This window comes from Protopterus annectens, chromosome 2.part1 (genome assembly GCF_019279795.1).
Source record: "Protopterus annectens isolate FY-2018-M chromosome 2.part1, PAN1.0, whole genome shotgun sequence".
Lineage (NCBI taxonomy): Eukaryota > Metazoa > Chordata > Ceratodontiformes > Protopteridae > Protopterus > Protopterus annectens.
This window is the reverse complement of record NC_056729.1, coordinates 55332201-55358037: the sequence shown is the minus strand read 5'-3', so window position 1 is coordinate 55358037 and position 25837 is coordinate 55332201. Positions and strand designations below refer to the sequence as shown.

Genomic DNA, 25837 nt, shown 5'->3' with positions numbered 1-25837 from the left:
GTGTTTGTGACCCGAAAGCTTTGCAATAAACATTGATTTTTGTCTTTTGGCATTGGATTCTTGAGTCTGAATTGTAAGGGATGTAACAGGATACTGTAGGACCTGTGAGCAGTGCCAAAAGTAGGCAAGGCAGGAGACAAGGTCAAGGCTCCTCTGATGCCTTTGGCTGTGATTGAGGAGCCATTTCAAAGGGTAGCTATGGATATTGTGGGGCCTCAGGGTACCCCAAGTTCCACAATGAAGAATTATATCCTGGTGGTGGTAAATTATGCTATTAGATACCCTGCGGTGGTGGGTCTTTCCTCCATCAAGGCAGAGAAGGTGGCAAATGCTTTGTTGGAGATTATCACCAGGGTATGTTTCCCAAGAGAAATACTGACTGACAGAGGTGCTAATTTCACGTCAGACCTACTGGCTTGTCTGTGGAAGCACTGTGGGGTTAAGCACCTAAAGACCACCCCCTACCATCCCCAGTCTAAAGGTCCTATGGAGACATTAAACTCTACACTACAGCCCATGCTACGGGCATTTGCATACCAGTTGAAGAGACAGTGAGACAAATATGTGCCCACCTGCTGTTTGCATACAGACAGGTACCCCCAGGAATCCACAGGTTTTCACCCTTTGAGTTGCTGTATGGGTATAGGGTGAGAGGGCCTTTAGATTTTATTTGTTATGAGTGGGAGGGTGAGTGTGAATCACACCAAGAGTCTGTTGTGGCATATATCCTAAACCTCAGGAAAAGGCTTAGGGAGCTCATGGGCATGGCCCAGGAGAACCTGGCAGGAGACTAACAACAGAAAAAGGTCAGGTATGATGGGAATTATCGAGCCCAAAAGTATGCTGTGAAACAGCATGTTATGTTTCTCATTCCTGTCAGACACAATAAGCTGCAGGTAGCTTGGAAGGTACCCTTCAAAGTCATAAGGAAGGTCAGTGATGTTAACTACATGGTAGACTTTCTAGGCAGGAAGCAGGGACCCAAACTGTACCATGTTAACATGGTGAAACCTTACCATGATGGGGAGGCCCTGGTGCTAAGTAGTTGCAGTATGAGGCAGGGGGAGTCTGAGGGGGATCTATGGCTACAGCGAGCCAGCCAGAAAAATGACAAGTTACTACAGTGGACCCTAGGGTTGCAGGCATATGATAGGACAGTGCAGCATCATACTGGGGTCAACAATGCCAAGGCAAATGGCATCTCAATACAGGGTATGGGTTAATGTATTCTCAGATAGGCCCATTCCTTGCAATTAATGCTTCTCAAGAGTCACTTGAAAAACTAGCGTGAGTCTTCAAAGGGGGTAGAGATGTGACAATGTGAGGTATTGACAGCTATGCCAGGAGAAGTAGGGCTGTGGATGTGTAACATATACCAGCACAGCTAGCTGGAATTTTGTAAAGAAGAATGTCATTCATATATCAAACCGATTTGTACAGAAGCTTATGTTGAAAAATGTATTTGTAAAGCTGCTTATGTTAAAAATGTACCAACAGTGTACCCTGTTGGACAGAAAAATAAATATACATGCATTATTGTAACTGTTTAAATTTATATGTTTTAACAGAGTATACTGGAAGAGAAGATGTTAATCTCAAACTCTGAAAATAGTTTGAAATTAAATTACCTGGCTTAGGCCATAAAGATTGTATTTTACCATTCTCAATCTAGCTAGAGACAAAATGTCTGTACTAGGAAGCTTCCTGTATTATGATTGGGGTGAACTAATTGCTACTCTGGAAGGGTGGAGGTTTGAAATTGTTTTATGACTTCCAGGAGCTGCAGCAGATTTTAGCAAGGCTCTCCATGTATGTATTATTGGAAAATATGTGTTATATCCTGACAGCTTCTAGCCACAGGGGAATTGCATGGGAACCAGAAGTCAGATGACCAGATGTATGTGATGTCATTTTGTAATCCATCACTAAAATAATATTTTAATACTAGCTGAGGCTGAAGTCTCAGACCACTGTTTTTGTAACCTGACAAATAAGGATCTCTCACCTACTTCATCTTGCCTTGCTCTAGTAAGTAACCAGGGAATAATAATTATTTAGACTGGTCAGAAAAATATAGTCAGACTAGTTAAGTATTGTTTTTTCTGTAACTGTGTGAACCTGCCCACCTGTGTTATTTTACTGTTTCCTTTTATTGAAATTCTGGTGTTTACTATAAAAAGACATTTAAAATGTTCTTGATATTTTCTTATTTATTAGTAAATATATTTAAACTTTTAATTGTGACTGGTCCTTTAGAGAATATTTTAACCTTTGAGAGTACTTATGTTTATTCAGTGACACTGCAGCCACTCCTGAAAGCCTTGCTGTTTGGTCAACATGACCATTTGTATTAATATTAATTTTCGCTCAGTGTAATTGGGTACCCTTGCAAGAGCCTTATAGTAGCTGGATTTGGTGTATCTGGTGGTGGTGCAAATGCCTTATAGTCTTCTAAGAAGGAAGCATACCTAGTAAATATGTGTCAGCCTTTCCCAGTTGTGTGTATGTGTGTGAAAATCAAATCTCAAAAAGTGTGTGTCAGCTGCTTGGAGCAAGGACACAAAGCACTGGATTCACAGATAGGGTGCTGGAGGACTTGGCTTGGACACTTGGATGAGGACCCCACCCTACAGCTGTGCCAGTAGGGAGTCTCATTGCAGAACTGGAGAGAGAGAGAGAGAGAGAGAGAGAGAGAGAGAGACAACCCAGTCCATGGACTGGCTGTCTTCCCTGTGTGCTCTTAAGGGAAATTGTGTTTGATGCAGAAAGCTGCATCTGGAAATACTGAGTGTATCCATTTTTGTTCCAAGTGAATGTCCATCTCCAGTGTCAGTGGTGAGGATTGAGGCTCCTTGATTACTGGCCCAGAACGGGGATGTCACAGTCACCACTGCTCTTTTGTCTTGCCCTTAGCCCATTAAGCTGTCTACTATCAGATTAGGTTCTAGTTATAATTTGGCTAGGTTCTGGTTACTATTTGGGTCCCAGAAATCAACCAAGTATAAAGTCTTCTCAGTTTCATTTTGTGGATGATATAAAACTGCATAGTTGATCAAATGAGCATAGTTACAAGTGGTTAAAACTTTCTCAGCTGATGTAAGAATGTCATTTGGTCTTGATAAATATGCAAAAGCAACATTTAAATCAGAAAAGCTGCAGCACCAAGAAAATATTAGTCTGGGACAGGAGTGTGATATAAAGGAACTTGAGCAGGAGGGAGTGTATAAATATTTGGGAACTGATGAAGGATTGATTATAAAACATAAATCCGAACAAAACTCAGTATGGAATATTTTAGAAGACTAAAGTTAATAATGCAAACAGCCTTGACATCTAGTAATAAAGTCCAAGTTATAAACCAGTTTGCTGTTCCTGTTCTAACTTACAGTTTGGGGGTGACTGATTTGCCACAAAAGTATTGGATGAGTTGAAAAGGAAAAGAAGAAAAGTGATTCATGCTTATCAAATGATATATAAAAATTAGTGTATAACAAGATTATATATTGCTCATTTCGAAGAAGGTACGGATCTCCTCGAAACTGATACATGCATAGATCTGCAATTGTAGGACCTCATATATATCTCTTGACTTCACCATATACAAACATTGTAAAAGTTTTAAAACATGAAGAGCAGTGCCTAAAATGACTAAGCATTCAGGTGTCAAGTGGGAATGGAAATCAAACCAGAAGAAGACATAAATAAGGCAGAGTCTGAATGCGGCAAAAAAAAAAAAAAAAAAAAAAAAAAAACAATAGAATGAAAATACTAATATGTGAGACTAGGAGATGCTTCCAAAGACAATTTGTAGTAAGGGCAGGTGAAGACTTCAGAGCAATATTGGTTGGCTTGGCAGGCACTCTTTATTCAGGATATATAAAACACAATGTGAAGTAAAATCATTTAGGAAATGACATTGCAAAATAACAGTTTTCAGCTTAATAACCTTACAGACTAACTCATAGCAGAGGTATCATGAATGCATGGATGAGGTGAACATTACCTTGGATAGGTTGCAATGATGGCTGAAAAGAAAGGCATACAAGTGGTTAAAGAAATATTTTTAATGGAGAGAGCGGTATTTCAAATAATTCAAGTAATGTTATGCTTAATACTCATTTCTTTTCTGTTTTTGCTTATTCTCTTTACATCCCATCCAATCTGAGTGAACACATGAAGGATGAAGCAAAAGAGGATTCTAATATCTATGAGAAAGCTGCATGTCAGTGACCACCCAAGAAAGATAATGATATGATGAATACTTTATTATTTATAACCCACAGATCTGACATGAATTGCATGAAGTCATCATCTGAGGTTTCTTGTACAGCTACCAATATAAGGGAAAAGTTAGTGAGCAAAATACTGTCTTGTCAAAGGAGGCTGTTGGGCACTTCAAGGAGTGATAAGGTGAGGGGACTTAATCGATATCCCATTCACCTTTATAAAAGAGTGGATTTCCAGGTGAGCAGTAAAATACCAGATCTTTTCAATGATATTATAGAGAAAGGGATGTTAACCAAATTTACGGAAGAGGCTACAACAATAGTATTGCATAAACAGAAAGGGAAAGAGACTGACATTAAAATCTTTTGCCCTGTATCTCTGTGTAAAGTAGATTCAAAAGTTTTTGCTTGAATTTTGATAGCAAGATTGGAAAAGGTTCTCCTGAGATTAAAAGTGAAAAGCAAGTTAGCATTATTAAAGGTAGATCATCCACAGATCGTAGGTGCACTCTTATAGATATTGTAGAATGTCCAGAAGACAGATGTCAAGGTAAGGCAAGAGTTGTGTTAATGGACAATTAGAAGGCCTTTGACTGTGTCTCATGGGCAAACTGATAGATAGAAACTTGGCCACTGGAGATAGTAGGTGGCTAAAGGGAGTGAAAGCCTTTATAGGACTTCTAAGCTGTAGTTACACACAAAAGGTGGAGTTGCAGGAAAAAAAAATAACATTAGGAATATAAACCTGACAAGACTGCCTTCTGTTTCCAGGGATATTCTGAATGGTCACTGAATGTCTGGTGCAGAGAGTAAGGAACATTGGTTGCATGGATTTATTTATTTGCAGATAATTGCATGATGTGTCTTGAATATTTCTTGTGGAGCTTCCACAGATATTGATGATGTTTACTAGGTTCTATTTGGAATCAGGGTTTCATTACACCCACAGAAGTCAATGATGATTAGAATGGGATTATCAAAATGGAGATAATTGTATTTATTTATTTGACATACATTTTGAAATACATTTCCTGAAACGTTGAGGTGTGGAAAAGCAGTAGAGGCCTTAAATGTACAAAATGGTAGTTGAAATCAGAGATGAGAACTGGAAGGATCTGAAGTCATGGATATGGAAAATGTTAGACGTTTTCTGACATATTTGCCACACTGGAAGAGCAGAATAGAGATTGTGCAGTGATACTTAACATATGGATTTTGCCATAGGAGACATATACATATCAGTTCTTTAAGCAATATTATTGGAGGTGTTCAATTAATTTCTGACATATTTGTATGGAAAATCACAATAGGAAATATTGCAAAGGATCACCTTAGAAACCACAGTAAACGTTGAGGTTGGGCCATGTCAGACTGCAGGCAATATGTGAGCAAAGGATTACAGGCATATAAGATGAAACTTTGAAATGAGATAAATGGGAACAGGGTTGGGAGGTGGGACGTGATAAGCCAATGTGAAATGTAGAGGATGGCACCAATAAAATAATTCATAGGTTGCTACGATATTAAGTTTGATTCACAGATAAATAGGAAAGACATATCAGAGCTCTAAATGCAGCTGCCCTAAGGAAGTAGTGGCAAGGATACCTATCTAGGAGGGAAAGAGCTTTAGAATGTTGAGAGATCTAACAGTTGAACGGTTAGTTAAATAGAACTCTTCAACTTTTCAGTGGTTCTGAGGACCTCAATTTATGACAGAAGTGCTAAACCGTGTTTTTGATTTTGTTACTAAAGGTTCTTATGTGAGTTTTTTGGGCTTTCTGGACATTTGTACAGTTATTATTGGATTTGTTATGCACCGGTTCTGGGGTTTACTTGTTTTTTGTTGTGTAAAACTTAAAATGACATACAAAATTATATAAGAACTGTACTGAAATAGGAAATTATGGAGGGATTCATAAAGATTACTACAACATATACTCTTCACGTGCACTTCCAAGTAAACTTTTTGAATTAAAAGGCAGCCTTAATACAGTGCAGCAGGTGTTCTGGAATGAAGGTGTGCAGCTCCACATAGGACTTGCTTCACAGCTGTGCAGTATGCTAATGAGGCAGCCAGGGGGAGAGACATGTGCTAATTAGCCATGTGCTTTTTCTCCCAATAATGTTTCCAGGAAGGAATCTGCGCACTGAGCTATTCATTAACTCACTCAGAAGTGTAGCCTAGCAGGGCTGTCTCTCCTATGTTGTGGTAGTGAACATAGCCAAATGGCCATGTTCATTTCTGGCATTTAAAGTAGTATGGAGAAATGGGGGTGGAGGGTAACACTAGCCCCCAGAGATACTACACTTGTGCTTAAATGGCACCCAAACCAATAGAAGGTTTGGGAGTGAGAAACCACTAGCTAGCGGTGATAATACTGTTGGGCAGTAATATCACCCAAACCAGTACAGAGATTATGGTGGAGGAGACCACTAGCCACCAGGGATACTACACTTTTGTTGTAACAGCACTTTAAACCACTATAGGGATTAAGGTTTGAGGAGAACCATTAGATGCCAGGAATATGGCTTGCACTATGGGGCTGGCCATTTTCCCTTGATGGTCTATAGCAGTGAAAGGAGGTATAGGGGAAGGATAGACAATGCAGGAAAAGACATGGGGACTGTGGTGTGTGGGTTTGTGTGTGTGTGTGTGTGTGTGTGTGTGTGTGTGTGTGTGTGTGTGTGTGTGTGTGTGTGTGTGCATGTTTCTGTCTGAATGTGTACTTCTGTATGTGGAAGAGTGAATGAAGATGATGCCTATGTCTAGACAATGAAGTCACAGTAGTTAACTGCTACAATGTGCTTATCAGCAATGATCTGCATATCATGGTAGTAACTGTGATTCAGAGATATGCAAAGTGGTGATAATGAGGTCTTTCTTCATCCTGGCTAACATGTCCAAGTCCTTTAATAAATAATCAGGAATGTCTGAGACAGTAGAGAATTTTTGGAACACAGTCAGATTTTTTTTATTTTAAGTTTAATGAATGATAAAAATAAATATGAAAAAATACTGATATTGTGATAAAATGTAAACAAATGATGGAAGTTAAAATATAATATATAAATTGCATAATTTGGAATGGAAGCTATAAATAAGTGTTATACATAAGGAATTGGTTGCTATAAAATGTGAAATTCATAACAGTTGTAGAAATGAAAGACATTGGAAAAGCAACGAAAGTGCAACTGCAAGTAAAGTTACCTTAATTGTATATTTTATAATGGATTACCATTGCAGTAGCCTAAGCTATACGGTTGACCCATCCACTTCCACCCCCACACAATCAGCTTTTCAAAGCTTTGGGCATCTTCCAGGTACTCCATCTGCCAGATCCTTGCAGGGCATTTTGTATGAAAAGCAAGTAGAGCACTAAGAGCTTCAGATAATTGTTCCTAGAATGAAACGACACCCTCGAGTATGCATGCTAGAAAACAGAGAATAATAACAGAAGGGGAAAATAACCACACCCTGTCAATATGGTATAGAAACATGAGGAAAGGGGGCTGGAGGGAGGAGAAACTACTGCAATGATAATCCATTGGAACTTCTACTGTAATGTTATAGTATGTTACTTACACAACTGTATTATATTCATGAATGGATCATCATTAAAGTAGCCTAAGCTGTATGGGTAGATTCCCATAGCATTAATAGGAGAAGGAAAAAAAGGGAGGAGACCAATATCTAAGACTCCAGAAGGTCCTGGAGTTTGGCCTTATTGATGTCTGTCCTGGTACTAGAAAAGGAATACAATTTGTGATGGTTTCTAAACGTATGTACAGAGGACCAAGTAATTGCCTCTAATTTTCTAAATTCCGCTCTTTTTCAGAAAGCCACAGGAAAAAAAATAATGCCCTTGTTGAATGACCTATAACCCTGCCTGGAAGTGCTTTTTTGTTGTTTGTTTCTTTTTTGTTTTTGTGGAGCGCATAACAAGAAGTAATAACATGAGACAACCAACTGGAAATAGCCGACTTTGCCAATGTTTATCCTTTTCTCTTACCTTCATAGGAGACAAACAATTGGTCAATATTCATAAAAAGCAGAGTTTTGTCTAGGTAGTATCTGAGTTGCCTGTGTACATGCAAAGAGTGGAGAATCCTTTCTCCTTCATTCTTTGGTTCTGGAAACAAGACTGGGAGATGCATAATTTGGCTTAAAGCAAATTCTGATATGACTTTCACCATAAAGGTAGGATTTGTTATCAAAGAAATTCTATCGTTGTGAAAAATGAGGTAGAGCTGACTCAACGTAAGTGCTCATAACTCACATACTGCCTTGAAGACGTCAGGGTAATAAGTAATAGCATTTTCCAAATTAGGAACCCCAATTCTGCCTCATGAACTGTTTCAAATGAAGACTGAGTAAGCTTCTCAAGCACAAAATTGAGATTCCAAAGAGAAGCCTCCCATTCCTTAAGTGGGTGGATCTGTAAAACCCCTTCCAAAAACTGCTTTATTGAGTATTGCTAGAAAAAGGGGAAATCTAAGGACAGACAAGTAGAAATGGCTAACAAATATACCTTGATATACAAACTATTTGATGGTATTTCATGCAAATAATCAAGAACCAGAGGCATCTGGGCACACTGACAATCCTGGTGCCTTGATAGGCAACAACTAGAAAATGTTTTCCATTTACCCATCTATGATTTCTTAGTAGCACTTTGTTTTTTTTTTGGCTTCCTTTAGTACCTGTTGCATTTCATCAAATAAAAAGGTGCTTAAAACATATTAAAACTGCATAATTCAGACAGTTAGTTGAACAGTAAATCTAGTCAATGGAGAAGCTTGTCGTAACAGACCTAGTCCAGACTGAAGAAAAGGGGGAACCTTGGACAGAAGGGAGTTACCACCACAATCTTTGAGCAGTTGTTTTGCATTTTTAAAAGAACTTTGGTAATCAGTGGAAACAGTGGAAAAGTATATGTGAATATTTCTATCCATGGTAATGAGAAAGCATCTGTCTTCCAGGCCTGTTCAAAGGGGTCCTGGAGTAGAACTTCCCTAGTTGTCTGTTCTGAAGGTAGGTGGACAGATCTAGCTGAGGTGTTCCTCACAGGTGAATCAGACCTCAGAAGCTGAGCTTGTCTACAATAAGGGTTTGCTCTGACATAAAGTATGCAGCCTGAAGGGTGATATTGAGTTGAACTGGTACCTCATAGGCCACCATAGCCAGTCTGCAGAGGGGGTGGGATCTGGTACCTCCTTGTTTGTTTATGTACCACAGTACTATGGCATTGTCTGTGCACACTATCAGAGTTCTTGGGGACCAGAGGTGATTCAAGGCCTTCTGAGTACTGATAACAGCCAAAATCTCAGTGACAATCATGTGCTTCTGTCTGTTTACAGAATCACATTAAATCTGCACTTTTACCCTTTTTTTACTGTATCTCACACCAGGTCTGAAGCATCTGTGTTTACTGACTGGGGGTGGGGAGTACTGAAGACCTGGACTGCATGCAATCTGGTCTAGCCAGAAATTAATCTCCCTTTTTACAAATCCTAAAACAGGGATCTGAAAAGTCAAAGAGGATAGATGCTTGGCCCAGACTGATCTGATGTACCACTGTATTCTCCTCATGTATAGTCCGGCAAAGGGAAGCATAAATATCAGACATGACATGTACTACAAAATCCTGAGAAACTTCCTCACTGATGTTTGATTTAAGCTTGGAAAATTCAGGACAAACTGTTAGAGCATTTCTACTTTGTCTCAGTGGAGAAATGCTCTCCCTAAGGTCAAGTCCAACAATGATCCCAGGAAACGTATTCTGTGTGATGGGAGGAGAAAAGACTTCTGCAAATTGATTTGAAATCCCAGATTGAACAGAAGCTTCTACACAGATGTTAGAGGCTCCTGACAGCTGGAAAATAGTCTGCAATGATAAGACAATTGATCAGATATGGAAAGATAAGACAATTGTCCAAAAATGGAGTAATGTGCATGTTTTATAGTCTGTAGTGAGCAATGACTGGATCTAGACAAGGTTGAGTCTAACAATCATCCTAGGAAAACTATTCTGTATGTGTTGTATTGAAAGGAGAGTTCTGCAAACTGAGTAGAAAGCCCAGATTGAGTAGACGCTCCTGCACAGTTGATAGAGACTCTTAAAGGCTGGAAAAATAGTCTGCCAAAATAAGGCAATCATACAAATTTGGAAAAATGTGTATGCCTTGGAGTCTACAGTAGGAAATGACTGGAGCTAGCCATTTTTGTGAGCAACTCTTTTGCTGCAGAGAGCTCAAATGGTAAAACAGAGAATTCATAATATAAACCAGACACAACAAATCATAAGAAATGCCTAAACATCTTGGGAATATAAATATGATGACAGGCACCCTTTAGATCCAGGATTACCATGAAAGCTAGACTTGAGATCAATAGTATAATATTATGAAGTAATATAACCTTGAACATGGAAATTTTTATACAGAGATTTACAATAAAAAGATCCAGTATTGTGTCTTTCTGGCTTGGGAAATAGCAAAATGATTGAATAATAACTTTTGCCTAGACAATACAAAGACACTGGCTGCATTACTCCCAGAGGCAGCGTGTTGTATAAGATTGGAGGAAGTAGAGCAATCTGGCTCTTTATGCGGGAGGGAATCCCTGGACAGGGGGAATTCCCATTGCCAAGATCACCCTTCTTGGATTATCATCAGAACCCAACTGACTGACATTATCTAAAGCTAAAAGGGAATTTTTGATCTGAAGGACTTGGAAAGGTTGCCAGGGTGTGGGGAGGGATTCCGAATTGATGGATATTTATGTCAGCTGGGAAGACTGCCCTTGATTTTTTTTAGGCTTTTTCCTTCTTTTTGGTGTTTACTTTCCATTACTTTTTTCCCTCTTTGGTTACTAGCGCTGTGCTGTTTCAACTTTTTATTGGAGAAAGGGATCTGAGGCGGAGGTAAGCCTGCCTTTAGTTTGAAAAGGGAAGGTTGACAAAGTTGTACAACTCCTTGCATCTGTTTTCACTTTTCCTCACACTTCTTAAGTAACTAAGTTGCAGAAGGATAAAATAATGAGTTATTATCTAAGGAAGAATTAAAATTCCCAGATTTGATTTCATCAGGGAGGTTTAGAGAGAAAAACCTCACAAGTCTCCTCATAAAGTGATCCAGAAGTAGGGTTTTCTAGAAGCAGACTCAGTGGTATCATAAACACACTTTAACATACGTTCAGCCTCTGGAGAAACAGCTGTCACAGAAGCATTTAAAGAATGTCTGCATATTTCCAAATGACATCAAGAAATATTTTAACATATTGACCTGGCAATTTAAAACCCTGAGAGTTAAAGTATTCAAATAATGCATTTTTTTCACAAATGTGTCCATTGCTTCCCCTTTTAATCAGGAGGAATGGGATTAGAAGCAGTACCTGCTTGGCTGCAAAACATTTATGAGAGAGAAATGGCTGCCAGGTCTGCTGTGGGCATAGAAAACAAGTACTTGTGTGTCTGGGGTACCATATATAACTTATCACACCTCTTGGAAGTCAAAGATTGTCCATTAGGTACACTGACTGTAGTAAGAAAAAACATTCTATAAGGAAGGCAAAACAGGAGGAATAGGTGTAGCTTTAGGGATCTGTAACTGTATTAAGTGTAATAGAGGCTTCACTTTGCTGCCACTGAAAAAACTCCTTCATATTATATAAATTCTCAGTTAAATAGATTTCTTCACTAGAGAAGTCAGATACTATGCATTCTTTTGAATCAGAAAGTTCTGGCTGAATAGTATCCTCTGAGGTACACCCCTCTCCCTGCCAAGACTATTTCTTTGATTGGAAACACACATCAGAATCAGAAGAAACTCATTTCCTTTCCCCTTTCTTACCTGAGATTTTACCTGGTTTGGAAAGGGCAGAAGTAGACTCTTTAGCAAAATCCAGTAAATCAGCCTTATCCATAGACAGAAAAATGAAGCTGAATGTTTTTTTTCACCAAGCAAAGTTTGCCCCAGTTAGTACACCAGTCACAACTTCCACAATTCTGTCTCAGAAAAGTGAAGACCCTTACCAACCCTCTTCTTCAGCCTGTGACAAAAAAAATGGTTCTCCCTGGGTCACCCTGGGCCTCTCTATAGCCATAGAGGACATGAGTATCCCCTAGTTGTTTTGTGGCTGCAAATGCTATACTGAGAGGCCTGGGAAGATGATGGGTGGTCTGAGGACCAACAGATGGACACAGAAGAGTCACCAGCCAGTGGCTCAGGCAAAGAAGGAGGCAGATTAATTCTAGAAGCCTGCTTTACAAGTTTCTTCTTTTTATATGCTGGGGAAGATAATACGGCGAAGACTAACTGTTCCTCCATAGATAAGACAAGAATGACTAATGGAAAGTGTGTAACATAACCCCGAAGAGCTGGTAAGGATAAAGGACAAGCACTAGTGTTTCTGAGTCCAATCCAACCACTAAAACCTCCACACAACCACAATTTCTTTTGCCCAACACATTAACTATTACATTTATGTAGAATTTTAGTCATTAAATACATTTTTCTGTCAAAAGGTTGATAGAAATGCCAACAATGTACTTTTGTTATGATAAAAGGCTGTTCAGTTTCTCTTTTTTTCACAAGTTCTAATGCAGACTTATTGCCAAATAAACACAAGTTTTCCACAGAAATCTCATTTTGAAAGGAAGACTTTCCACAATAAGGACTTATCTTCCTAGCTTAAAAGTAGCAGCCAAATGACAGGAACTGTGGGAGACTCAGATTAGAAGTGCCCATTTTGATAACAGAAATGTTCTGATGTTTCTAGTGTTCCAGGGTCTTCCACCTGTCTTTCTTATGGAGCTCCCCATGGACTTCTGGTAGATGACATATCTGGAAGGTGCCCGAAGCTTTTTGAAGCTGGCTGGTGTAGGGTGAGTGTGAACTCATATAGTTTAGAATACTGTAGTTGTAACATACTCATGAACATCTCTGCTTCTCTCTCTTGTTGTTCTGTATAAGTGATTTAACAGTACTCATTTATGTTTAAAGTTAAAAAGAAATAATAGCTGCATTATGGTTTATAATGATGGAGATATTAACAAAAACTGTCTGTTCTTTTGGTAAGTGTCAGGGAATCATTAACATTTACAAAAACTATAATAAGATCAACCAGATGAAATTCAGTATAACATTAGTGCAGTGCCCCCCCCCCCCATGCAACACTACAGTGTTAGTACATTAGTCAAACACCTGGAATGGAAGTAGTAAGTACCCACAGCCTTCTGATTTTCTAAGTACTGAAAGCAAGTATTTTTACCTGCTGAACCAATGAAACTGCTAAGGGCAGCATTAGATTATATTTTCAGGGAAGGGGCAGTAGTGCACACTATTAGACAAACTATTGAACTCCAAGCCCATTCAAAGGTTAGTACCATAGATAAGAGTTATCTTGTTTACATAAATGATATCTTAAATGCTTTACAGTCAGCATTAGAAAACATATGTTCACTTACCTTATTGCTCACATCTTCTGATGTCATATTAATAATTTCCCGCAATGGAATTGGTGCTGTCTTCATAGATGTCCGTGAGTATTTAATATTATTAATACCGCAAAGCAACTCCATGTTCCTCTTCAGGGAACGATCAAGATTTATAGTATACTTAAAATACTTGTTAGCATCTTCTACTGTGAATTTAAAGTATTTGTCACTCAGAAATAGCTGGAAGAGTTCAGGGTCATAGTCTAGTTTAAAGAGTTTCTCTATATCAGATTTTATGACTTGTAGCTCATCCAAAGATTTCTCAAAAACACTCAGCAGTGATTCTTGCTTATATTCATTCTTCTTTTCCTCTGTTGCTTCCGTAAGCTCCAACTTCTGTTGCTCATCTTCAGTGTACTGTAAAATCCAACTTAGACGGCACGGCCACTGATTTGCCAGGACAACCCAAGCTGCTAACTTATTTAGCTCAGTAATTTTCTCTTCTGACAGTTTAACGTTACTCTCTTCCTTTATTAACAGAACCCCAAAGTCTTCCATTTTTGCCTTAATCAGATTAAATGTTATAAAGAAGGAATTTGTTATTCTTTTAATCTGAGTAACATTATCAATAATGAATTTACGTAGCTTATCATCAAAGACAGAGCCCCACTGTGTTTTTGTCAAACATTTAGGATTCCGATCACTTCTTCTATTGTTTAACAGAGGTATTCGCACTTCATTGCCATTAATACTGTCATCCTGATCTAATTTATCTTTTGAAGTGGAACGTTTTATGTCCTTTTTTTCATCATTTGTTGGACATGCAATCTTCTGAAGGAAATGCATCTTAGTCTCATCATCCATTTGTGGCACTGAAAACAGTAAGGTTACTGTTCGGTTTAAAAATACATAACCATTATCGTCCGTTCCTGCTAGGCACTTTGACCTTTCTAAACAATCAGCTATGATACTCGGATCAACAGCCAGGATAGAAATAAATGGGCCATCTTTGTCTGACAGCAAAATAGTTAGAGCATCTAGAACTCCAGCTATCTTGTCTGGGGCACATTTATCTAAGTCAGTGATTTGCAGTACTACACGTATTTTAGTTCTTTCAAATATCTCCATATAGTGAATAAAATTGGTAACGACTTCTACTTCATTTTTTACATCATGCATAAAACCTAACCTACTACTGACACTTGTTTTATTCATCATGTTTTCGACTTTAACTCGCTGGGTGATAATAAAATTCTTTACCACTGCCATTATATTTAAGAAGACTTTTAAAGCAGGCAGTGCAGGTAACACAATGCCAATGCTTACAGGTATGGCTATGACATCGTCATTCAGTCCTCCGGTGGGAAACCCAAATATAAAAAAAATCACAATTCCAATTATTAATAATATAAAAAAAATTAAAATAATCCAGTACGGAATATAACCGAACTTAGCGGCAATCCATTCCTTTTCAGATTCTGTCTTCATTATTTTACATTTTTTAAGAGTTGCCCTGTATACACAGATTGGAAGGGCACCAAATTCATGTTTTATGGCATCAAATATTGTGGTAATTAATCCAGCCCAGAGAATGTCACTACCTGCATACTGCCAGGCACTGAATGGAATGAAAATAAATCGTGTATTTTCCCTTCGACGCTGTTCATCTGTGAGCGCAGGTGTGCAAAAAAGCATACAAAGTAAAAGCAAGAACTTGTTTCCGCATTTGGCTCGTCGTGGCTTGCTTTTTTCTTCGTCATTTTTTTGAGGAATTATCATATTCATACGTTCTAAAACAGACAGTACAAAACATAATCATTCAATGTCCAACTTGACTGTATTAAATGTTCAAAGTTTAGACTAATCATAAAACAGTTCAGTGCTATTTCGTATGTTATTGAGCAATGCAGCAAAATACTACAATATGTGTGTGCATACAATATCACATGTTGTTCAGCATTACCGGACATCTAACTTTCTAATACTTACTCTCTACGTCCTTTACAAGAAGATTTATTCGGCTCCCCCAGGGCCCATATAGGCCGACTGTTGTTGACGAGTCCACATAGTACAAAATGTTTGCAAGGCATGAGCAGTAAATGTCATCTTTTGATTCCATACCTTAAGAAACAAAGGAAAAAAAAACATTTATCCATAATGTAAAGCAAAAAAATGTTATAAATTTATTAAGAAATTTCTGTAATAGTAAAAAAAACTACACAAAAAGTAAATACAGGTACTGTAGTAAACTGTTATAGGCTAAGGCTCCTTAAACTGTTTATTTCACGGAAGTTAAATTGTTTTAGTAAGGGAATCCAGGATTTTTGAAGTATCTTCTCTCCACCCCCATGAAATAAGCATTCACATTAACATTATACTTGCATGCTGTAGACCTTAGCTTCTCACTACATTTATTATATAATTTCCTCTCTGATACCGTTGTGCTTTTTTCTTTACAATGTGGAATTTGATTTCTTTTATTCTGATGTCTGATCTAAACAGCATGATTTGTTTTAGAAAGACTGAATATATACAACAGTGACACAATGCCAGTAGGTTCCTGTATCAGAAAGTACATATTTATATAACAATGTAAAAAAGTAATGCTATTCTATACTTAAAGCTATTTTGATGCATTTTGTCCCAAATACAGCAATCAATACTTTAGCAAGTTGGCATCTAGGAAAACTTTGGGAATGCACTTCTCTTGGTATAAAATGACTTATGGCTGAAATAAATGTATGAGAGACCTTCCTGACTATTCCCCAGTGTCAATGTTCTCTTCAGTTCAAATGGCCTACTGCAAATGCAGTGTGACATTTTCTGTATTATAGTCTCTCTAATTTATCTTAATTTTTAGAATATGCTTATGACTAAGCAGTGTACATGTAAATAAGAATAAAAGAAGCTTATTTTTATTACAATATATTCAGTATGTAACAAACTGCGGTGGTGGTGCTGCGGTAGCGTTGTCGCCTCACAGTAAGACACTGTCCGGTTCGATTCTCAGCTAGAGCGTCTTCTGTGTGGAGACATGCATGAATGGGTGTACCTTTGTTGAAGGTTGTGCGTCAGGGCTGGCACCTCGGCACATAAAAATCTACTGCCAATCATTAGTGGACAGGGCTTCTGCTGTGGCGACCCCTAACCAGGAAAAAGCCGAAAGACTCAACAACAACAACATATTTAGTATGTAACAAAATCTATGTGTTGGCCTAGGATGAGAAAAACTGAATCAATAATAACAATGCAAAACTAGAGATTCTGTGAGCTTATGATCATCATTTTAAACACATGCTATTAAAGCATATTTGTAAAGGAAGCTTGACTAATGCTTGTCTGTGCCAGGAAAAGTAGTTGATTACAAAGGGCTGGTATGAGGCTGACAATGACTCCTTAATAGAGGAGTCTCAGTAAGAGTCACTGTACCACCTAGCAGCCCTTTACTTGATGACTAAAGGATGTCTCCATAGGACATAAGACAGCAAAAGCTATTTCAAATAGACAGAGCTTAGACTCTGTGGTGCTTGGAAGGTTAAAGTGAAGATCCTGAAAACGGAATTTGCCACAGGAGGCAGCCAGTGTAAATCCAACAGAGCAGGACTGTTGTTATGGTGAGATGGTGAGGTCACAGTTAAAACTGTGGATGCAGATGGCATTCACTGCAGCTGTGCAAAATAATATAACAAAAAGCCACAGTAATGTGTGTATTACAAGAACAAAGCTGTGAGTACACAAAACAGAGGGCCTTTGCTGTCAGGCCTGTAGATAGTCTGTACTAATCAATCCAAGAGATGCTTCTTGGATAACAGAAAGTTGATATCAAAACACAGCTGCCTCTTGGCTCATGATTGCCAACATATTCTAAAGCACTGATCCCAGATTGTTCACCAGAAGGGACAGATATCAGTGTATTCTCAATCTGGAAAGAATAAGAAGAGAAATGAACAAAGCCTCAGTATAATGGACAGTCACATATACTTGCATAGCATCAGTCTTCATCAGTTTAAATCTGAGACAACTAAAATTCATCCATTGAAGAATGGCATTCAGTCTTCAAGAATGGCAAGTCATATACATTCTCCTGAGAAAAGGAGAAGTGTGTTTAGCATTGTAATAATGTGTACTTCCCTAAGAAATTCCATATACATTACAAACAGTAAATTAGTTAGACCTGAGCCCTGAGGAACCCTGCATGTCAGTAGGTATATCCTAGATTGATTTGTTTCAGGAACAATATGACCTAAAATTCAAGAGACAAGGTACTTATAAAATGTGGAAAAAAAACCCACTGTGGATATGCAGACACTCTGTCATGGTAACAAGAAACACAGTACTAAATAACACAGAAGATAAAAGATTAGTAACACTGACTGCAACTGTTCATCTTTCACAATTAAGTGTACATTATCTGTCTTCAACAGGGCAGTCTGAGTGTACTGTCTTGAGCTAAAAAGAGATATACATGGATCCAGGGAGTCATATGACATCAACCTATACATGCAAGTGTTTGTAAATCACATTGTCTCAGTAAACTGAATAATAAGAGATAGGTTTATGACTAGGTGGAAATTTTCTAGATTCCTTTGCTAAAGAAATAGCTTTCAAAGGCCATGGTAATTAATGCTACTTTTAGACTTTTTTACTGTATTCCCATGCTAATAACTAAGATCTGCAAAGAATCACTGAACTGAGACATTCCAGGAAAGATTTAAATGTGATGGGCCAGGATCTATCCCACAATACGTAAGATACAAAATCAAAATAACAACCAATACCCATATCTCTCAACCTCATAGTATAAAAATTCTGGAAAAATCCGAAAATAATGGAGGAGCAAAGGCCAAGGGCACATTCTTAAATATTGCTGTTATTACCTTTGGCTGCAGTATGACTTGTTTCTAAACTATCATGCTCTACAAAATCTTGGGTCTATATTATTATACCAAAAATCCTTTTAAGCAAATGCGAAAACACAGACATGTATTGTGCGAAACACGATTATGTCGAACATACTAAACTGCGAACTCCAAAAAGTCGAAGTGTCATGGTTGGCCCGTCTGTGGTACAGCTCCGTAAGGTAAGTGTGTGATAGTTACAGACCTTAGGGTTAGGGTGCGGGTTAAGGTAAGTGCATAGATAGGTAATGTATGTAAGGTTTAGTGTAGGGTTAGAATTAGGGTTTTTTTAGTTGTATGTGTGTGGATTATTTGTTTTGTTTTGGTATATCGCTGTAGGGTAAGTGTGTGATAGTTGCAGACCTTAGGGTTAGGGTGCGGGTTAAGGTAAGTGCATAGATAGCAATGTATGTAAGGTTTAGTGTAGGGTTAGACGTAGGGTTTTGGTGCTTTACTTTAGGGTTAGAAGTAGGGTTTTGGTTAGTGTATCTATGTGGTTTATTTATTTTGTTTGGGTAGGCAGTATGTAGTGGGAGGTGGAGTTGGCCGACTATGGGCATTCAACTTTTTGTATTTCGCGGTTTAGTACGTTCAGCATATTTGTGGTTCGTGCAATACGTGTCGGTGTTTTCATGTTCGCTTAAAGGGAGCTTTGCTATTATAATATAGACCCCAGAATCTTGTGTGCTAAGCATCTTACCACACTAGCTGTCCAACAGATTTATAGGTGATAATAAACCTGACAATAACCATGTTTTTATCTCCTCAATCAGACCTCCCTAATAGCTCCACTAACTTTACCCAAATGACCCATTCATTCCAGTAGGGTCAAGAGTCAGGTATTCGTGGACTAGGCATGCATCACACAATCCGTTTGTTTCTTGCTGGGGCGTCTAATTGGTGTATTCATTTTTCCTTTGGTGAGAGTCTGGGGGCATGGAGCAGACCAGGTTTTCAGTTGTGACCGAGCAGCCTACACTCATCCTGGAACTCTTCTTTCATACGGTATCTTTCCTCCACTTATAGAATTCTACAGGAAACTAACTGTTCCTGATACTTTACTGAGTTTCAAACCCAGTATAGCTGAACATACCTTCTGTTCTGTTATCCTTCAAGCCAACCATTTACTGAAATCCTTTTAGACTTGTCTATCTCAGACTCCTTTTGTAAACTCACTTTGAGGACTGTATAGTTTTCGATAATATTCTAAACTCCCTGTCAGGACTATTAAGTTCTCTAGAATATTCTAAACTCAACTTGAGAAATGGATAGTTCTCTATAATAATCTAAACTCACCTTGCACTGGATAGTTTTGTATAATATTCTAAACTCACCTTGGACTGGATAGTTCTGTACCAAACTTATCCTGAGGAATGATTAGTTCTGTATAATATTCCGAACTCACCCTGAGGACTGGTTAGTTCTGTATAATATTGTGAACTCAGCTTGAGGACTGGTTAGTTCTGTATAATATTGTGAACTCACCCTGAGGACTGGTTAGTTCTGTATAATATTGTGAACTCACTCTGAGGACTGGTTTCTTCTGTTTAATATTGTGAACTCACCCTGAAGACTGGTTAGTTTTGTATAATATTGTGAACTCACACTGAGGACTGGTTAGTTCTGTATAATTACCAAAACAAGAGAACGTGATAATACAAACTTTGTAATCCACAATGTGACACCAGTGAGCGATAAAAACACAGCTTTATTCCAAAATCCAAGTAGAAATATTCCACAATAAACAATCGGAAAATACCAAGCAGCAATTGCATACACTGATTAAAAACGTTGAGTTAAGCACTTTCATCCCCTCTAGGGACTTCTTCAGAACTATTCCCAAAAGTTTTTCCCAGCATTCTTATAACATTACACTTAAAGGGATCTTACCCTATGTAGCACCAATATTTTATATATGCAAAATTAAAAGGTCAAGTCACAATATATCACAAGAAATACACTTAAAAAAAAAAAAATATATATATATATATATATATATATATATATATATATATATATATATATATATATATATATATATATATATACAGGGCCGGCCTTAGCTGAAATGGCTCCCTAGGCGAAGTAGTACTCCAGCGCCCCTTAAGCCCCACCCACTCCATACTAATGCACACCCCTATAAGCCACATCCACAGGTAGGCCACTCTCCAAGAAGGCCACTTCAGTCTTTTCCTTCAATTATTTAAATGCAATCATTCACATTTCAAATTATCCTGGCTAAGCTAATGCATTGCCCATGGAATAAACTCTTTTTTTTTTTAACTCAGGGAATGCGAACTTGCGAAGTTAAATATGCATTATCGAATGTTGGATTTCAACTGATGTTAGAAACAAAGCCAGCATTAGAATGCTTAATATTAATATTTAAAAATCACCTGTTTTTTTTTTCTTAAAATTGAATGTAAATTTGAGAAAGGCAGTTGTATTGTGTAAGTGTTTGATACAATCATAGACATAAACTTCCACCCTGTCCCATAACATAACAATATATTCCAGGTATATAAAATACAACTTGCAATATTGACAAACAAAAATCATAATTAAAATATTAAATACTTCCCAAGTATAAAGTAGCATGTTTGCATGAAGTGGGTCATATCACCCCATGGATATTCTTATAATTTGCTTAAAGGTTTTCCCTTCAAAAAAAAAAAAAAAAAACATATAATTTTTGTCCAAAACCATGGAAATGAGATCCATATTATGCTAATTTCTTTCCATCTAATAACATCACAAGTTAGAAGGCCTTCAGGAATAATCTGGTACCCTCCTCCATGGGTTTACAGGTAAAAAGTTCTATAAGATCAGTTATGAGGGAAACTAAATCTTCATTCCATAGGTTATCCTTTAATTTCCCTTAAAAATTACAACAGTCCTTTAACATATGAGTATGTTTGTGAAAAACAGGTTTTAGGATTCTAAAGACTTCACTATAATAGGTGGTCTAAATGGTGGCTGTTCAATACCTGATGCACTTTCAGTATCCCCAAATTAGTGGGGGGGTCACTGGTTTGGAATTTTTCAAAAACTTACAGTTATTAAGTGAAATCTTCCTGTCAATAATGTAATCATCTAATTGTAAATCAGTTTTTCTATACGAAATATGCATTAGTTTTCTAGACATACAGGTGTAAGTCCTTTCATCTTGCAAAATATTAAACATAATACCAGAATAATTGATTGCATCAGAGATGATCTGTATCAAGACTGGTGTGGTATCCTTCAAGGACCCCGAGCCAGTGGAAACCACAACCCAAGCTGTGGAAGCCCTTACAAATGCCTTCTACGAACACCTCCAGGACTACATGGATCAGGCAATCCCTAATAAAACCAAGACTCTTTCCACAAAGGGCAAACGTCCAGTCAGGTGGACCCCAGCCATAAACAAACTTTACAATAAGAGGAGAAAGCTATTACATGATAGAGCAAAATCCATAAAAGGAAAGACACCCTTGATCATTATTAATAAAAAAATACGAGCACTCATAAAATCACCCAAGGCCAACTTTGAGAGAAAAATTGCCATAGATTCAAAAGACAATCATAAGGCCTTCTTCAGCTATGTTAGAAACCTGGGTGGAAACTCCCAGATATGCTCAGAATTAGTCCAAAATGATACAAAAATCACTGAACCCACAGACATTGCCAACATACTGGCAGACAGGTTCAGTGCAAACTTCACCCCCCAAAAGGAGAGATAACTATCCCAGCGGAGTGTAGCCTCCCAGACATCTCAAATGCGCAGGTGAAAGCTGCTCTCTCTAAAGCTAAAAACACAGCATCAATGGGACTGGATGGTGTCCCCGGCTGTGTGCTACACGAACTCAATGAGGAACTAAACCCACACATAAGGCAGCTGTTTAATTTTAGCCTTACCACAGGATACGTGCCCAAGGAGTGGCGTACGGCAACTGTGGTCTGACTCCACAAAGGCGGTGCCTCTACGGACCCTGGTAATTACCGCCCCATAAGCTTAACAAGCCTGGTCTGCAAAGCTATGGAGAGGATCATAATGGAACTCATAAACAAAGACATAGGGGACTTGCAGACATTGGACCCAACCCAGTTTGGCTTTGTCAAGGGCAGATCATGCCTTTTGAACTTGGTCGACTTCTTCGAAACAGTCACCAAGGCCATTGATGAGGGAAAGGCAGTCCATACAGCCTACCTTGACCTTGCAAAAGCGTGCGACACAATACCCCACTCGGGTATTATAGAGAAACTTACCAGCTTAAATGTAAACCCATATGTCACAAGATGGGTTGCAAACTGCCTAAAGGACAGAACCCACAGGGTTAGAGTTGCTGACTCCATGTCAGACTCCAAGCCGGTCACAAGTGGTGTCCAACAGGGCTCAGTCCTTGGCCCCCTATTGTTCGGCATCTACTTCTCAGAAGTACAGGAAAACATAGGAGGACTACGGCTGACAAAGTTTGCAGATGACTGCAAACTGGGCGCCATAGTGGAAAGTACATTGGACACAGATATCCTTCAGAGGGGTCTCACGGAAACTGATAGTTGGTGCCAGAGCCATGGCCTGAAGTTAAACGCCAAAAAGTGTATAGTCATACCCTTCGGGAAAAACAAGGTAACCCCAAGCTACCATATAGGTGGCAATCCACTAAGCACAGAAGAGGTCATCAGGGACCTGGGGACCCAGGTTGACAGTGGCCTTTCTTTTGACACTCACGTTGCTAAAGTGGTTAGAAAGACCTTCTACATTGCCCACCTGATCATGAAGGGATTCACATCCAGATCAAGTGAGGTCATTGTTCCCCTGTACTCTTCACTTATCAGACCAATGATCGAGTACAATGCCCCATTCAGGATGTATCTCACCCGACACCTGCAGCAATTGGAGAGACCCCAAAAGTTCCTCACCAAAAGGATAAAGGGACTCCAAAATCTGTCATATGCTGCCAGACTGAAGAAACTCCAGCTCTATTCAGTTGCATACCGTCTGCTCAGAGGTGACCTGTGCCTGACATACAAGGCCATGTCCAACCCAGAATTAATGGCCATGCTCCACCTCAAAAATTCCAAATCCACCAGAACCACTAGAGCAAGTGACTTAAACCTTAGCACGGATATAAATAGGACATGCTGGAGGGATAGATTTATCACCCAGAGACTCCCTATGCTGTGGAATAAATCCCGGTCCATGTGAGGCAGAGCACCTCGCTGGCTCTGTTCAAGAGAAATCTTGACTGGTGGATGGGAGATCATAGGTTTACCCCGGGAATCATCTCTGTGTCACTGCTGGACAGAGGCACAACAAACTAATGGGCACAGTATTTTTTAACATAAGGGGTGGCGTAAGCCACAAAACTTTGGGCTAGGCTTATAAATGCCTTAGGGCAGATAGCCTAGTATAAACCTATGAACCTATGAACCTATGAACCTATGACAATACCTCCTCCTGTCAGATTTCACAATGAAAATTGATTTGCCAGTCTTAACAGAACCTAGAACAGTCTAATTCCTACTGAGGTTGAAGGTGGTAAAATTTTGTTTTCTTCCTGCTAATATATAAAAATCATCCTCAAAGGCTTTTTAAATGCCTGAACAATAGGGTACAAAGCAGGATTAAATACACTTTTCTTTTTAAATCCTGCACCCCTATATGTATCACCAGATACTTATCTCTGTGTACTTCATTAAAATAAACTGCTAGATTCAATTTTTTAATGTACAGTTTAAGTTCCAGCAATGACTCAGTTATAGAGTTCATAGAGTAGTACTAGGTTAACTGCCTTTGTGGACCATTTTAAGCCTAGCCAATTACCCCATGTAAGAATCAAAATTGTCTAATAAAATAGACAGATGGCTATAGTTAAAAATATTAAAAGTATTATGTGATAGCACACTGCCATCAAAATCAGATTTAATTACTTCCTCTTCCCTCTTTCCTTTCCTCTGCCCCTGTCCTCCTGCCTGTCAAATTCTGGCAGGGGATACATGGAGTCTTTGACATATCAGGTGTGATTCTATGTTTGAGGTCTTTTCATTTGGTTTGCCTGAATGAATCTCCAACTACTCCATCTTCTGAAGTGGAGGAAAATCCCTGTGATTATTTAAATTACAATCATAATCAACCTCTTCCCCACATGGCCGGCCTTAGGCATAGGCCAACTAGGCGGCCGCCAAGGGCGCCGCTGTAGCAGGGGCGCTTTTCCAGTATTTATTTGGTGTTGGTAGCCCAGGTTGGGGGTATCTGGGTAGTGTGAGGGAGCGCTGTGGAGGCCTTTTGCCTAGGGCACCAGCTGACCTAAGGCCGCTGCTGCTTCCCCATTAGCACTTGCCTCATTCTCTCCAGGGAACTGATATTACTAATAATAGTATCATTTCTACTGTAATGTTTAGACCTTTGCACATTCTCACCATCAATCTCATGATGTTTTGTATTTTTAATAGGATAACCTACCTTACTTTCATACTGTTTAACATCCTTATCAATTTTCATTTTATGCTTATTAAGAATAATTGCACTTTGCTTATCTACTTATCACATACATTATTGTACAGTCATGCATAATTGCCAAATAGTAAATCATACTTGATTTTGCATGTAAATGTTCAATTTCATAAGTTCAAAATTGTGACACTCAAACAAATTCACAAAAACAATGTAAATAAGTCTTACCATTCCCATATTATTAGGAAATTTAGTAGTACATAGACCTTCAGATGCAATCTTACATCTCAAGCACTTAGGTAAGCGTTAGACATCTGGGGGAGGCTTCCTGCAGCACAGACAGTTGGGTTAATAACTGTAGGGGTTCTGCATAGCGCTAAGCAGCACAATATGGACTAATATTTGGACTAAACATTTTTATAATTTTTGATGCTTTGGGTGTGATGTTCAGAGTCATATGAAGTGTCAGGTTCTACAGAAAGTTTAAAGACAGGAAAATTAATTGAGGGTTAATTACCCCAGTATTGATGCTGATTTATTAGAGAGGTTCAACATTATAACAGAAAATGCCTTCTTCCTGCCTACACAAGGCTAAGGGAAGGACTTTTAATTAACTATTTTTAAGCTCTATTTATGTGCTAATTTTTGGTTAAATTTAGAGGGTCTGGCCTTCAAAGGAGCATATGCAATTAAAAGACTAATCATACTGCTTAAATGCTTTAAAGATTGTTCAAAGACTTTTTCACAGATTGCAGTCTGACAGTTACTTCACTTTTGTAGTAACGTATATCAACTAATTAAGCTAATGGATTGCTGAACAGAAGTTACACTTATCGTTAG

General features: G+C 38.5%; 1 protein-coding gene across 1 annotated transcript in view; it reads right to left on the bottom strand.

Annotated features, from left to right (window-relative positions):
• LOC122793966 (NTPase KAP family P-loop domain-containing protein 1-like) overlaps positions 1–15447 on the bottom strand; it is a 59688-nt gene extending 44241 nt beyond the window's left edge. The window contains exon 1 of the mRNA XM_044062022.1: positions 13694–15447. Coding sequence (XP_043917957.1) covers positions 13694–15442 — 1749 coding nt within the window. The 5' untranslated portion in view covers positions 15443–15447. The remainder of the gene's footprint in view (positions 1–13693) is intronic.
• Positions 15448–25837: the final 10390 nt, after the last annotated feature.